This window comes from Populus trichocarpa, chromosome 7 (genome assembly GCF_000002775.5).
Source record: "Populus trichocarpa isolate Nisqually-1 chromosome 7, P.trichocarpa_v4.1, whole genome shotgun sequence".
NCBI classification, from domain to species: Eukaryota; Viridiplantae; Streptophyta; class Magnoliopsida; order Malpighiales; family Salicaceae; genus Populus; species Populus trichocarpa.
This window is the reverse complement of record NC_037291.2, coordinates 12,922,901-12,938,925: the sequence shown is the minus strand read 5'-3', so window position 1 is coordinate 12,938,925 and position 16,025 is coordinate 12,922,901. Positions and strand designations below refer to the sequence as shown.

Below are 16,025 nucleotides of genomic sequence, written 5' to 3'. Positions count from 1 at the left end.
ATATATATATATATATATATATATATATATATATATAGTTTTTTATTATGGATATCCATTTTATACACGGCTAATATTATTCTTTAAAAAATAACATGTATGGATCTAATTGCACAAACTATATAATATATGAAGTCATTTTTTTCTAAGAGCTTTGAGGATCAAATACTTATAAATAAAGGGTTAAATTGAAAAATATTAATTTTTAGGACCAAAATAATTTTTATAAAAATTATAAGGACTGAAATGCGATTTTTTTATGAATCATTTCGTAGCGGGCATTGAATGAGTTTAGAAAGTAACTCTCTAATTGGTATGAATTATTTTGTAGGTTTGTTCTAAATTCATCTATGATGGAATTTGATAATGGTAGTGGTTTTATTACAAGGGTGATAAGTAACATGGTTACGAGGAGGATGATTGGCCTGGTCAAGCAATATAAAAGGATATATTTTCTTCAGACGAGGCAGAACCCCCACCTAGCAAACAATTTCAGTCGTTCCTCCACTCTTTTACTGCCATATTACTCTATGTTGATTGGCTTCAAGCAATCCAGGGCAGATTCCTCACTCTTCACTAAGGTTCAAGATAATTCTTTTACTGCCATATTACTCTGTTGATTACATGGTTATCATAGGAAATAATGAAGAAGCTATCAAGGATCTTAAGAGGTTTCTGAGCACTTGTTTTAAGATCAAAGATCTTGGACCATTTAAGTGTTTTCTTGGTGTAGAGGTTGCTCGATCCGAGGCTGGTATTGCTATTAATCAGCAAAAGTATGCTTTAGATATACCGGAAGAAATTGGTCTACTTGGAGCTAAGCCTGTCAAATTTCCAATGGAGCAAAATGTGAAACTAACTCCCTCGGATGGTGAACTTCTCAAGGATCCAGCTCAATGTCGCAGGTTAGTGGGCAAACTAATTTACCTCATCATCACCAGACCAGACATCATGTACTCTGTCTCCACACTTAGAAGACCGCACCTTGATGTTGCACACCGTCTTCTACGATACCTAAAAGGAGCTCCACGTCAAGGACGATTCTTTCCTTCACATAGACAATTGAACTTAGTCGGGTATTGTGATGCAGATTGGGCTGGATGCCCAATAAAGAGACGATCAGTCACTGGATACTACATATTTCTTGGCCAAACACTTGTGTCCTGGAAAAGCAAGAAGCAATCAACGATATCAAGATCTTCAACAGAAGCTTAGTGTATGTCAATGGCAGCCGTTACTTGTGAGCTCACTTGGCTGAGATACTTGCTGAAAGATTTGGGTGTTGATCATCACAGGCCAACACAGTTGTTTTATGACAACCAAGCAGCCTTGCACATTGCAACAAACTCAGTCTATCACGAGCGAACTAAGCATATTGAGTTAGACTATTACACAGTTCATGAACACATTCAAAATGGGGAAACTGAAACAACATATGTACAAACAGAGAAACAAGTTGCAGATATATTTACAAAACCTTTGGGGCAAGCTGACTTCCATCATCATATAGGGAAGTTAGGAATCCTTGACATTTATATGCCAACCTGAGGGGGAATGTTAAAGGAAGCAAAATCTATCACCAATAAGGCAAGATATGTTGTGCAAACATTCTGCAGAAGATCAAGGGAAATATTCTATCAATGTTCAGTAGCATATCAGGTTGGCTTGGTCAAAGGCGTTAAGAACTCCTTAAATGCATCTGAGGAGACCCATCGATTGGAAGAACTTGAATTTGCAGATGGTGCTTTATGCATGGAAAATGGGAAGGTTGTCAAGCAGTCAAAGCAAGAAAATCATCTTCCATCAACCAAATTAATTCTTAAGGATATTTCTTTGAATTCCTTTGGTTCCTCATAGTTATCTTGTTTATGATCTCAAACCCTACATATCTAGATTATACCAATTTCCCCAGTTCTCTAATCCCGTTTCTCATGAAGCACCAAGCATGGTAATAAGCAATCCTAAAACAAGTTCCAATCATCAAGCCCACATGTCTATATTCGTTCTCTTGTGAGTCTAGACACGATTCAATATTACTGCACTGCATTGCCGTATGTCTTGCAGGACTGCAATGGGAACTAGTTGCCCTTCGGCTTATAGTGTCAAAATGCTCTGAACTGTAGTGCAGTCCTGCCTGCAAAATGTGAGTTACAGTGCGACACCAATGGTGCCTGGATAGTGTACGAGGGGAGGTGGATTCTTTCAAAAAATAGCTATGCCTCCACTAGAGATGAAGATTATTCCCTACAGTCTAGATTATATGAATAAGCTAAGAGCCAAACTCGTGTTGAGACTTTCTTGTTTCTTTAACCTATTCATGCTAAAATGCTTCCCCATTGAGCATGGTGGAACTTGGATGAGTCAGCAAAACAGAGTAGAGTTGATCCTAACAACATAGTGGTGATGCCCACCATGAATGAAGAATCCCCCAATCTTGGATTCTCGAGAAAAGTACATTCCAATTTACAAACATATGACCCATCCACCCATTCATGCACCACTATTAAAATGGTCCTTTTGGAAAAGTTTGGCCATTGCTAATCCACTCCACAATGAAGATGGAAATATATCTAACTGGGGTCCTTGTATGAAATGTTCGTTGAAAATCAACATAAAATACTAGGATTTGTTGATGTTTTTTTTCAGCCACTATTACGAGAGCAGAGATGCTAATTTTACCTATCTTTGTGGAAATTTGTCTTTTATTTATACAAAAAATTTTTAAGGTGGTTTTTTAATATTGTGGTTTAATTATATTATTAAAAAATAATTAAAAAATATTTTTCATCATTCTTAAATAAGCGATGAAGGAGGTGAAGGTTGAAGTGAATAAAATTAGCAAAAATGTCATCGATCCAAGTAGACTAAAGAGTAAATTCACATAGGAACCATATCAATGTCTGAAATTAGACATGGCAATAATTGCATAACAAATATTATATATTGCGACTGCATATTTTTGTTTTTTAAATTATCAAAAGTCAAAGTTTTCGCGACATTTAACCAAGGTATAAGTTATCCGGGCATGGCAACATCTAGACGGCAGTTTGAGACTCTACCAGGAGTTCAGGACCACCACCATCTCTCATTTTGTTTTTGGATAATGCCCTAACAATTGCTATAATGCGCCAGAAAGGACAGCCCATGTTAGCAGCTAGCACACCAACCTTTTCAAATCAAAAAACTGAAACGCAACATGGTACTTAACAGACAACATAGAGGGAATAAAAAAATGAGAAAAAAAGGAAAAACATGAAAAAGTCTCGGTCCTGAAATCTAGCATATAAGAAGCACCTTTGTTTTTGAGTCTGCTCTTATCATCCATCTTTGGAAAACTCGTGTGTGTATCTTCAGCTTTCCAAATTCTCTTTTCAGTTTCAAGAACCCGTTTCCTTGCCTTTTCTAGTTCTAATCTCAAAAGGGTCCTCTAGATGCTTTTAGGCTTTAACTGGTGTTTTCTGATTCAAAAGTTTGTTTCTTTGTGGGTTTTATGGAGCTGCTAAAGTTCTAGCTTTAATGGGTACAAGGTGATCCCTTTACTTTCCTTCTTTTTGGGTTTATTATTGCATTTTGTTTTGATAGTTCTTTTAATTTGGATAAAAAGAGTAATGGTGGATAATGAAGAGTTACTCTGATCATTTTCTCATACATTTTTTTTTGCATTTGAGGCTATAGTTTTGTTTTAAGTTCAGTTTGTTTGCCCAGAAACTGATGGGAAATGCATGATGTTAGAATATATTGATTGGCACACCTATACTGGCTCTTAACAATCTTGAAAGTTTTCGTTCTTTTTCTTGCCCTCCTTGTACGTAACTAGAGGATTAAATTCAAGTAGGTAGCTTGAAGTATGGCAAAATTAGAGGTTGAGTATTCTAACTTGAATCTGACAATTGAAATCACATGTGCTAAACTTGGCTATTTTTCATGTATACTGGATCCTGTTGTGCATTAGCTGATCAGGCAGTGCTTTCTAGAGTTATGTTGTTAATGTTGACGGTGATATGTGAATACAGCAGAAACTCAATTGTTTCAAGGCTTTTGTTGTGATGTAGCTTACTTGATCTTAACTGTTAACTTTCTATGGACTAGTGCATTTTGCACAACTGAGACAATTCATTTCTTTTTGCTCTCCCCTTTTCTGAAGAGAAGAAATTAGATTTAGCAAAAGGTTCAATGGGAGGCTAGAAATATGTTGACAACCTGTGGAGGGCTATTCATTCTTTGTTTAATTTTTGTATTCCTTCTAACCTCCCTTGAGTTGTTGAGCCTGATTGTATAAAGAACTGAACTTTCCACGCTAGAACTCTGGAATCTCAATAGACAATACCAACATCGTTCCTTAATGATTTTGAGTTGCTATGTTCTGTTCCTTTCTTACAATGCCTATCATGTACCAATCATTTTTTAATTTGTGGTTTCCAACTTTTTTTTTCCTTGGATGAACCTATGGTTTCCAACTTCAGGGAAATGGAATTAATGCTGTGTCTATGTTGAAGGTTAATTTCTTTGGATTCTCCTGATTCTCTTTATGAAAGGAGTCTGATAGATGATACAGATAAGGTTAACCAAAGTGAGGAAAGAGTCCTGAAACTTCACGAGTTGAACGGAGTGGTAGACCGGTCCTCAAGTCCTTTAAAAAGAGAAGTAGTTAACAGGTATGCTTCTGTGATTATTTTAGTTTTTTCTGTTCAAATTTATTCCTTGACACTGCATGTTTAGTGATCAGTTGAGATAATGTACTTTGGATAATGAGAGTTCATGCTAGTTTTCTGCCTGTATAATTCCTGTGTGTGTGTGTGTTTTGTTATCCAGGCATCATTGAATGGGCAGGATTTAATTAAATGTGCTAGATAATCAAGAGCAGATGGTCTTGTATTGTTGTTTGTTTAAATGCAGACTGAATCCATGGTTCAATACTAGAGTGTTACCTTTGTTGAGAGTGCACACTGAAGCTTGGAAATTTTCCAATTAATTATGAAAAAGGTGCTTTGAATGCTTGACACATGGTTTATTTGCATTCTTTTATTGCTAACTTTGAATGGGGTGGGATTTGTTTTTCCATTTATTCTCTCTCTCTCTCCATTTTTCTTTGGAAAGGGAAAGTGGAACAGCGTTGTGTGTTAAGGAACTGAAAACTTTCTCTATACTGTCATAGAAACTCTGGGTATTGGATGTGTCACTGGAGTTCTATAAATCAAGATGATGCCAACGTAATTAGATAAGCAAATCATGCAGTGAAAGGTGCAGAGGTTGTAGTGGAGGTTCTATTTTGCTCTAAGAACTGCAATGGAAATGGAGCAGGCCTACTGGACATTTATTCTTAAATATTCTCAATAAATGGTTGAAGTGGCCAATATTGATAAAGTGTAATGATTCTTGCTGTATTAAATGACTGAGGCTCATAAACAAGACTGTATATCTTGCACTGAGATCCTCTTAATATTTTCAAGGGGAGAAAGAATATGATGTTTGCATGAAAACATAATTCATTGACACTATTGTGAAATGCTCAAATGCCATAAATTTGCTCTTGTCTTTTCTCCTTTCCCCTTTTCTCTTGTTTAGTTGAGTGTAGCCAACAAGACTTATCTTCATGCAGGTTATCTTATTCTTTCTCAATGAAGTCTCTTGAGAATGATGAAATTGATTTGGAAGATGGCAAGTTGGAAAAGGATAAAGATAGACCAATACGTAGTAAAGGTGTAGTTAGAATACAGAATGAAGCCTTATTATCTGGCTTTGCATATTGCATTTCCTCCTGCAGCATGATACTGGTCAACAAATATGTGCTTTCCAGCTATGATTTTAATGCTGGGATATCTTTGATGCTTTACCAGGTAATTTTTCGTAGCTGTGTATTATTCAACCTGTCATTTTTTTGTGTTTGAATATTTGTTGGATTTTTACCTGCTGCGATTAGTTTGAAATGAGGCTGATATTTATAAGTTCTAAAAGCTCATGAAACTTTGTTCTGTGGATGCAGAATTTCATCTCGGTGATTATTGTGTCAACGTTGAGTTTGCTGGGTGTAATATCAACAGAACCACTCACTTGGAGATTGATTAAGGTCTGGTTACCTGTGAATTTTATATTTGTCGGGATGCTTGTTACAAGCATGTTTAGGTATGGCATCTTTTCTGCTTTATGGTCTTTCTGTGCATATCATTTTAATAAAAAAGAAATTTTGAACATTTAGATTCTAGGTGGTCTTTGCTAACTCACCATCTTATGATATATTTGTTTTCTGCGTCCTATCTCATTTGAAATGCAAATATATCTAGCAAGACTTGAAGTAAGATTCACTTAGAACTAGACTCAGTATCAAGCTCGTGATACAAGCTGATTCTTTTGCATAAAGTAGAGAGAAATCTTCATTTTCATATATTGACCTTTTGGTTTGCTGTCTTATATTTCATATACCTGCAGTGTATAAAGCTTACAGGTAGTTCTTTCTAAGTTTTGCATGATATAACATACAGCATGACTAGGTTACCATCCATTTTTCAGTGGATGAATGTAACATTTTTGATATGGAAATTTCTGGGAAACGAAGTGCTGAAGTAAAACATGTTACTAAGAAGAACATAAACAGTAAAGAGGCTCTTGCATATGTTCACACCTTTCATTAACTGTAACTTTTGCTTAACCTCTGATGGTGGTAAAAGGGTTAGCGTAGTGTAGGTTCAGGGTTATGGCTTTCATCTCTCTGCAGATTGTAAATTCCCTGAAAGGTATATTGGAATAAAGAAAGAACTATATGCTTATCTCCATCGATATCATATGCTTAAACTCCACGGGTATCTTTCAAAATTTTAGGCTGAGATTTTTACTAGGGTGTGCTCATGGAATACCAAAACTGCAGATTGTCGTCTTCTTTTTCTCTCTCTCTTATAACAAATAGCAATTCCCATTGATGTTGGAGATTGCTTTGAATCTTTGGCCAAAGTCCTGTTAGTTTAGAAGCTGATCTTTTCCCATGATTACTTCTTGATCCTAGAATGCACTACATATATAATCAAAGAGATCTTGTAACACCCCAAAATTTGCATTTACTATAATTGATGATTACTTTAGTATAATGTAAGATTAGAGAAAATTAGGGGACAAAAGTTAAAGAACTAAAGAAAAGAAGGTTCAAAATCCATTTACCAACTTAACTAGAAGTAGGATAGATTTACAACGACCAAGTTGGTGAAGTAGGACAACGACCAAGTTGGTGAAGTATGACAATTTTACATAGTCATATTGGTGAAGTAGGACAAGTTTTGGCATGTCATGCTTGTGAGGTGTCAAAAGGAAGGTATAGATGTGCTCTCCTTCAAAATTCTCAGTAGTAACTACATCTTTTTCTTCCATTTCTTGAACCTAAGAGAGAGCAAAACTCCATCCTACAAACTAACACTACCAAACCTTTTATTCTAAGAACAAATGTGAAGTATTAGAGCTTAAATGAATAGAATTGTTAGAAAGAAAACCAAAGATAGATTGTGAAGTTAGAAAAGAAAGAAAAGACAAGAAAAGAAAAAAAGAGATAAAGTAAAGGAAAAAGGGTTAAAGCTTAAGGTGAGTGATTAAATTAATAAGTATGCATAAATCCTATTGAATTAGATGTTTTTATGTATGGAGAGTTTCTTTAAATGCTCGCTGAATTTTCAGAATATACATAAATAACCTAAGTTTGATTGAAAACTTCATATGATAGTTGCTAAATAAGAGTGATTGTGAAAGATTGAACTATGATGTGTTCTTTTAAAGTGAAAGATATGTTTGAGCCCAAATATTGTGTTGATATAATTGCACATGATATGTGAAAAGAGGAAAGCTTGCTTTACATGAAATTGTGGCCACCTATATGCTACATATGCTACCATTGAGGTAGCATATGGATATAAGATATGGACATTCAATTGTCATACATGTTAACTTGTGCAAATATTATGTTAATATGATGTTGGGCCTATATGTTGAAAACTTGAGGAGTTTCCATGCTTATTTCTTTAATCATTCACTGGGTTATCTCATTAGTAGTTGATAAACTATTTTTAGAGAATCGAAGTGAAATTGAAAGAGGGCTTGGGTGATAGGCCACCAATTGAAGTATCTTTGGAATCCTTGATTGAAGTGTACTTAAGTAGTGCTATTGTATCTTTCATAGGTTAGTTTTTGTGTGTGGGTCATTACACATGTAAATGCATATGTAACATATCTTGTATTGACACTTTTAATGTGTAGTTGTTAAATAGATCAACTATGTACAAAGATGTTGAATATATGTGAATGAACAAGACATGACAACAAGATGTTATACAAGTTTGTTTAATGGACAGCACCGTGTATGCTTATAAATACATGTTTGGTTGGTAAATTTAATTTATTAGGTAACAATAAGAAGCAATCAGAGAGGTTGGTTTAATTGGCTAACTAAAAGTACAATTCTAAAGTAAATATGACAAAGGACATTAGCTAAGATGAGTTATCATAGTAATTAGGAGATGTGTGTGACTGATCTGGGATTCTATAATTGCATGCTGGTTCTGTATTTGAAAGTAGTTAATTGTGGCGTTTCCTTTGGTTGCATGCTTGTTACAGAATGTGATATATAGGTGAGAGGATGCCTAATCATCAGTAAATTTGCATCTGACAACTGAAAAGAGTCAAAACAGGATACTTCTTTCTCTTTATACTTGCATTTCATTGTCAGTAAAGTATCTGATTTCTTGAATGGCACTTGTACTTTGAGTGTTTTGGTTTCAGGCCCCCTATAATCTAAACTATAAAAATCTATTTTTTTAATGCAGACACCAGAAAACAGTAGAAAATAATTTATCTCGAGGGGAAATTCAAGAGTGTACTTTTCTAGTGTCTGGAGGGAACAATTTGGACACTTGTCACAATATTTTATGAATCTGGCATCTAGATTCAGTGGTACATATACAATAACCTGGATTTAAACTCACAGTTGCGTGCATGTGATGTAACCTTCTAGAAACCAAGAAATTTTAGGTTTCCATAGTTATTAAGACACTACATGCTCCCCCACCCCACTGCTTTCTACTCTTGTGAGAGTGCTGCCAATCATGAGATCTAAATTTTTGGATTACTTGTGTTTAGGTGTTTGAATTTTTAAATTATAATTAGCAGCTATGTTTACATTACTGATTACATCAATTCTTGCTGTTTCGTGCTTTCTGCAGTTTGAAATACATCAATGTTGCCATGGTCACAATCCTGAAGAATGTTACTAATGTCATAACTGCGGTTGGTGAAATGTATTTATTCCAGAAGGACCATGACAGTAGAGTATGGGCTGCTCTGTTTTTAATGGTATGTTCATTTGTTACAGTAATGGTGTTGGAATTTAGTTTAAGAAGTATTACATCGCACCTAGAATAATACAGTTAGCTAGGTAATGTAGCTTTGGTATTGACTTGGTGGTTTCATCAATAGCATCTTCCTGTATTAAACTACTCCTATTATTGTATACCACCAAAATGGGAACAAGCTATCACATTTGGATTGGTAGTGGAATGCTGACTTTAAAAGAACCATTGGTCTCATGTTACTGTGCTGACAAGTTTAAAAAAAGGTTTTCTTTTTGCCTTGTGCAGATTATTTCGGCCATTTCTGGTGGGATTACTGATCTTTCTTTCCATGCTGTTGGCTATGCATGGCAGATCATAAACTGTTTCCTAACAGCATCTTATTCGGTAGACTACATGAATTATAGGTTTTGCTTTTTGTACATTTGTTTTCATTATTTTTGTGTGTTAATTTGTTAAAATTGTTTTATTATATATTATCTGGTTTTAAATACTCAAATTTCATTTTGCACACTCAACTGCCCATTCTCTTGCAAGAAATCATATGTAGCTTTGCCAATTTGTGCAATCTTGAAACTTAGACATTCACAACAATTGGTATGATCATTCTAAATAATCAAATTGTCATGGTTGACCACTTGAGGTGCTTGTGCTTGAGAAACAAATCCCAAGTGCTATTATGAACAACCAAGCTTCAAAAAAGGTATCTTTGGAGGCCAGTTAATCATGTCTAAGAGTAAATTTAAGGTTTTAAAATCTTGTCTTAAGGATTTAGGGTAGTTAGGAGTAGGAAAGGAATTCAGTGCATTAAATTGTTTCAAGATTCACCTTTTATTCTAGAGAAAATGGGTTTAAATAATTAGTTTTGGCAAGGGTTCACATAAATTGCTGTTCTGGATTTATGAATCTTAGAGGCCAAATATTTCAAGTGTCTACCAGCTTTTAATGGAAAGCTGAGGACGATTTGGGATGGACAAGATTTTTGCCTCTTATTTCCTTGCTCGCCCCACCCCCCCCCCCCCCCCCCCACATCCAAGGGTTGTCTTTTTTTCTCCCTTTTTGCATGTGAGTTCAAACCTTCTTGTTGATGGAAGTGGCAGAAAGTTTAATCTCCAAGTCTTTTTGACCTTGGATATGCATTCCATTTGTAGTGCTCAGTTTACTCCCATGTTATATTACTCCTAATTGCAAAAGGCAGGTAGGTTTCGTTGGAAAGTTGCAATGTAATGAATATAAATGATGGGTATGGATGCTCTATATTTTCTTTGAGCTTGAATAAGAGTGACTTGTTTTGGAAATGCTAGTATTTCTAGAGATGCGAATGAAACAGTGTATTTGATAAAGAAATAATCAATAAGAGAGTAACCAAATTCAATTCTCTCTTCTCTTGATAGTAATATACATAAAGTAAAAGGTTAACGTATTGACCTCATTACTTGCTATATTACCCACCATGCATATTTTATGACTAAATACGTAAGGTTGCAGTCTGGTAGTTAAAACTTCCTACCTATAACCATCAAGACTTTGGCTGATAGAAATTGACTTGTTAGTTGCAAGCTTGAAAAGATGACTAGATACGCCTAGTTCTTGTATTTTTCATTTGAGAAATTTGATTCTTAGAAAAAAGTTGGTTTATGCATTTAATATGTTTATGTTTTAACAGTTGTCTCAGTTAACATGCTGTGTTTCATTTTAATTCTAAACTGCAGCTGATAGATTTTCTATTTCTTTTATTTTGTTGCTGCAGTTGACTCTACGCAGGGTCATGGATACAGCTAAGCATGTCACGAAATCTGGAAACTTGAATGAGTTTTCAATGGTTATGCTAAACAATACTCTTTCTTTGCCTCTGGGGCTTATTCTTATTTTTGTTTTCAATGAAGTTGACTATCTGTCCAGAACGTGAGATTCTCTTCTCCATTTCCATTTCCCCTTTACTGCTGGTTTTATGTTTGTGAATGGTACCCTGTCTACTGTATACACTGACAATGAATATGAATGTTTAGTCTCTACATGATCAGGATGTTCATAGGGCTTACTTAGCTATTTCAACTTTGAATCACCCTGAGATCACTTTCTTCCCTGCTTCCAATGCTTATTTGATAAGTTTATTGGTTTGTTTATTGTTTCCCTTTTCTGGTCGTCTTGTCATAATTGCTATATAAGATTGCTTTTCGAGAACTTGCATTCAACTTTTTGTCAACTTGAAGATACCACGTATCGACTTTACAGCAATTTTTTCCTCTCAAACTTAGTTAAACATTAAAATTTTTGTTCAATTGAATCTGTATATTCTTTCAATGGATTATAGAAAGTATGTCTGCTTAAATGTCCTAAATCCTCTTCGCAGACCACTTTTGAGGTTGCCTACCTTTTGGTTTGTTGTGACTCTTAGTGGATTTTTGGGTCTGGCAATCAGCTTCACTTCTATGTGGTTTCTTCATCAAACAGGGGCTACCACATACAGGTCAGGATTAAAATAAAAGATAGTCAATTATTGAAAGATGTATTCTAGGCACTTCTCATCCATGATTTTCAATTTGCAGTCTTGTGGGATCGCTGAACAAGATTCCCCTGTCTGTTGCTGGCATCTTCTTGTTCCACGTGCCCACCAGTTTGCAAAACTCAGCAAGCATTTTATTTGGTAACATTTCTTCGTTTAGCAGAAATGCACAAGCATTCGAGCATGCACACACGACACACCTACCGAAGGTGTATATGTGCAGGCATTCTTGAACAACATGAGCTAACAAAGATAATTACTTTTGCAGGTCTTCTGGCAGGAGTATTTTTTGCTAGAGCCAAAATGCGCGAGAGATCTCAGAGCTGACTCTCCCGCCTTGTAGTAACTGTTTGTAGACATGATTGAGACATGCAATCGAGTGAATCACATCTGACCTCTTGCACACATCATAGACTGGGGAATTGGTCGAGTAGTTCCCTTGATGAAGAAAACATTGCAGCACATCTTTTTTGTTGTATTTCAGAAGCCTCCATCTGTAGTTTTCCGGGCATCCTTTGGCCCGGGTATTTGCTTTTTTGTTAGAGATTCTTTTATCTGCTTGTAGCATATGTTCCAGGTTTTTGTTTTTTTAAATAAGGTCCATGTAAGTTGATGAAAAAAAATTGAAGAATTTGTCTGCTGCCCAATTTCCTGTATTTTGATTTCTTGTTTAATCCAACGATCAACAATCCAAAAAATACCATGGAGGGCCCTAATCAAAATTTAAATAAAAAATAATGCAAACAAAAAAATGCACAAAGAAAGGATTTACATTGAATTAGTTATAAATTATGTTAATTAAGTATGAAATATATCAATTGAGTTGGTGAATTACGTTATTTATGCAAAAAATTAATGAATTTAGATTGTTATTGATTATGATATGGTTTAGAGTTTTGTTGAATAAACTTTTGTTGAAATTATGTACCTTGAATTAATTTGTTATATTAATAAATTAGATTTGAGTTTTGTTATGTTGTTTGATATAGAATCTTGTAGTATTAGAATATTGTGCTGTTATAATGGTACTATTATCAATACTCACAGTGATATTGAAATAATAAGTTTCTAATGACTAGATTATATGTCTCTTAACAAACTAACTATATAGATTTATATGTGATTGAATTGAGTGAAATGTGTTTGAAATTAAAGTTGATATTATTTGGAGGATTCAAACTAAGACACATTCAACTCGTTATCAGGGTACCCATTGTTAGTGACGATATATGAATTGAGGTAATGTTGAGGTTGACCACTAAAATTGGGTTGTAGATTTTAGGGCTTTATTTGGGTTATAGATTTTAGAGTTTTATTTGAATAACAGATTTAAATAAGAAAACTCCTTTAGTATGGAGTTCACTCGACTGCTAAGTTACATTCAAATGAGCACACAAGCATCACAATCACTTGATCCCTCTAGTTTAGGTAGTGTTGCAAGAAACCTAATATCAGCATTATAAATTATTGATATGGAAGCTCGATTGTGTATGACACATGCTTTATATTGATATGAAGAATTCAAACCAAATAATGATGAAGATGATCATCATGTTGATATAGTTAAGGAAGATGAGTTAGTTAAGTTATTAAGTCAATTTATTGGATCTCTTGTTCTTGAATTTAAGGATGTGAGTGGATATACTCAAATAATATGCAATGATTATGCTTTGAGTCATAGAGATTTAGTCTTATCTAGTGATGAATTTGAGGTCAAGTAAAAACTCAAAGTCAAGTATAAATATATTACTACAATTAATTAGTGGTATATCAATAATTCATTAGAGTATAAGGTGCAGTGTTCAACCAAAACTTATATGCAATGACAATGTATTTATGAACCAGTAGTATTTATATGGGGGTATCGATAAAGATTTTATTTATTTAAAATATCAAAATTAAAAGGGCCACACACCTGTCGAAACCTATTGGTTTTGTAAAGTCATTGTCAGATTGACCTATATTTTTTTGTTATTATTAGTAACACTTTGTCAGTAATTTCAACACTAGGTTCGAAAATATTATTTTGAAAAATATGTTAAATAGGATGTGCCAAGAACTTTCAAAACATGAATTTGACATTTTATATAATGATACAATGTTAAAAAATAATATAAATTATATCTTAAAACCTCACCATTTAAGCTATTAAATTAAATTGAATATTCTTTGATAGGCAACGAGTTGAAATGCTAGGTGAACAACCCAACTCAAATTTTTTGGACTTAAGTTATATATTAATCTCAAGTCGCTGAAATTGCATGTGATTTGCCTATTTTTCTAAATAAGTTTTGAACTGTGTTATTTCTCCCCTTTTGTACTATGCTACTATGAGAAGAAGAAGAAGAAGAAGAAGAAAAAAACTCTTTTTCACGCAGAAACTTATAAATAGTAGCTCACCTTCTCGGCTGCACTAACAATGAAGCATTCACATGACAGATCGAAAGTCACATATACATATTCTGATGGGTCCAAACCAGATTTTAAATTTGGATATCTTCAATGGAGTTCCAATTATTGTGCACCTAAAAATTTTATCTTCTAGAAAACCTTCATCAAGGAAGAAAAAGTAATACTCTTTTTTGAAGATTATGAACTTTATAGATCATGATATGGTTTATCTCTAAACTTATCATGTTCCCTCTAATCAATTATTCAACAAGACAATAATAGCTTCGTTTTGTCAATATTTTGGTCTAGCTCACTATTAAGAAAAATAAGTCATTATTGGGGTTTTAATTTATCAGCTAGCTAACCATGCATGTTAGGTTTAAAGGATTGTAGAAGCATATATGTCAGCTATCTCGGTTCTTCTCTCTCTCTCTCTGTTTTTCAATTACAAAGAAGAAGTTCGACTTCAAAATCTTTTAATAGAAAGGAAGATATTAATGGCAATTGAACTATAATTTATTTGCTCGATTTCTCTGTGTTCACCATGACTCTTATATCAATAACTTGGTATTTCTTGTGATTGATCTGGAAATTCTTTTTCGATCTATTGCAAAAACTCAAATCTGGTTTTGTTGTTCGGTTAAGTTGAGGAAAGATGGCAATATTTTGTTTAACTCAAATCTGGTTCAAGTTGGAAGTTTACTTGGCAATTCATCTTGGTGTGTGGCACCAAATCTGCATCTTTTAGTTGCTATTTTGTTATTTTGGAATCAAATTTGCTTCTCTTAGCTGCTATTTGTATTTTTGGTTTCTTGGGTTGGTCATCATTTCATTTCTTAGACCTGCTAATCGTGAGCTGTAAGCAGTTTTTCTATGTTTTATATGTCTCCTCCGCCAGATCTTGGCGTATTCTAATGCAATATTATACTTCTCAAAAAAAAAAATATATTGCAAAAACATATATATTCTTTGCTATTAACGAGTTATCACAAGTATTTGAGCTACCTTTAGTAGTAATAATGCAGGTATTTTTCTGCGAGGACACTTGAAATATGCACACTAAGCTATTACATTATTATTATGCAGTACTTTATATCGTGTTCTAGAAACCATGATAGAGCAAAAGGTGAAGGGTTTTCTTCTTCTTTTCCCCACCTTTTTCTTGGTTCATAATTAATCCCTTTGGGCTTCGAAAATGAAAGGTATTCATCTCCACTGAAACCTGTCATCTTATATCCTTAATATAATGAGAGAGAAAAAATAATGCCATTTTTAGGAAGGATCACTTTTGTTTATACCATATAGTGGGTGTTCTTCTTCTTGAAGGAAAAAGAAAAAGAAAAAGAAAAGGAAAAAGAAAAAAGGAATTTAAGCAAGAAACTTGTCTTATAATTTGCTTTTGCTTCTATCAAATCTTAGAATTCACCATCATAGATCAGAAGAATATGAAATAAACCTTCTTTTTGGTTGACAAAGGTAAGCCAAACTTTCTCACGAATCAAACATTTTCTTCATCTTCGTGATTTACTTGATAATTATATATCATTGGGCTAAATTATGCAACAAAACTAATCACATATACTATCAATTTTCATATAGAGGAGGTTTATCCATGCTTCATGACTCAATGCTTTCCTTCCTTAATGTCCATGCATTTGAATGTGTTACTAACCCTAACCAAAACCATCCTCCGGTGTTCATATTATGGTGTGCTTAGAAAGAGACAGAAACTAATTAATAAGCCTTTAGTGATGGAATTAAAAATCATAGCAACTTTTAGGTGGTAATAATGGCTCAATTATTGTGAA

General features: G+C 34.1%; 1 protein-coding gene across 7 annotated transcripts; it reads left to right on the top strand.

Annotated features, from left to right (window-relative positions):
- The first annotated feature begins 3,125 nt into the window (after positions 1-3,125).
- On the top strand, positions 3,126-12,386 carry LOC7486100 (GDP-mannose transporter GONST1). 7 transcript variants are annotated; one of them, XM_024605766.2, is made up of 11 exons: positions 3,129-3,527; positions 4,464-4,655; positions 4,897-4,983; positions 5,600-5,837; positions 5,984-6,123; positions 9,195-9,324; positions 9,609-9,707; positions 11,071-11,225; positions 11,674-11,790; positions 11,870-11,967; positions 12,095-12,386. In XM_024605766.2, the coding sequence occupies exons 4-11, from the start codon at positions 5,619-5,621 to the stop codon at positions 12,151-12,153; spliced, it is 1,017 nt and encodes a 338-aa protein (XP_024461534.1). In that variant the 5' UTR covers positions 3,129-3,527; positions 4,464-4,655; positions 4,897-4,983; positions 5,600-5,618; the 3' UTR covers positions 12,154-12,386. The 7 variants fall into 7 exon arrangements, with proteins under 7 accessions (XP_024461532.1, XP_024461534.1, XP_002309911.2 ...); XM_002309875.4 differs by lacking the exon at positions 4,897-4,983 and having other exon boundaries at positions 3,131-3,527; positions 4,497-4,655; XM_024605765.2 differs by lacking the exon at positions 4,897-4,983 and having other exon boundaries at positions 3,131-3,527.
- The last annotated feature ends 3,639 nt before the right edge of the window (positions 12,387-16,025 follow it).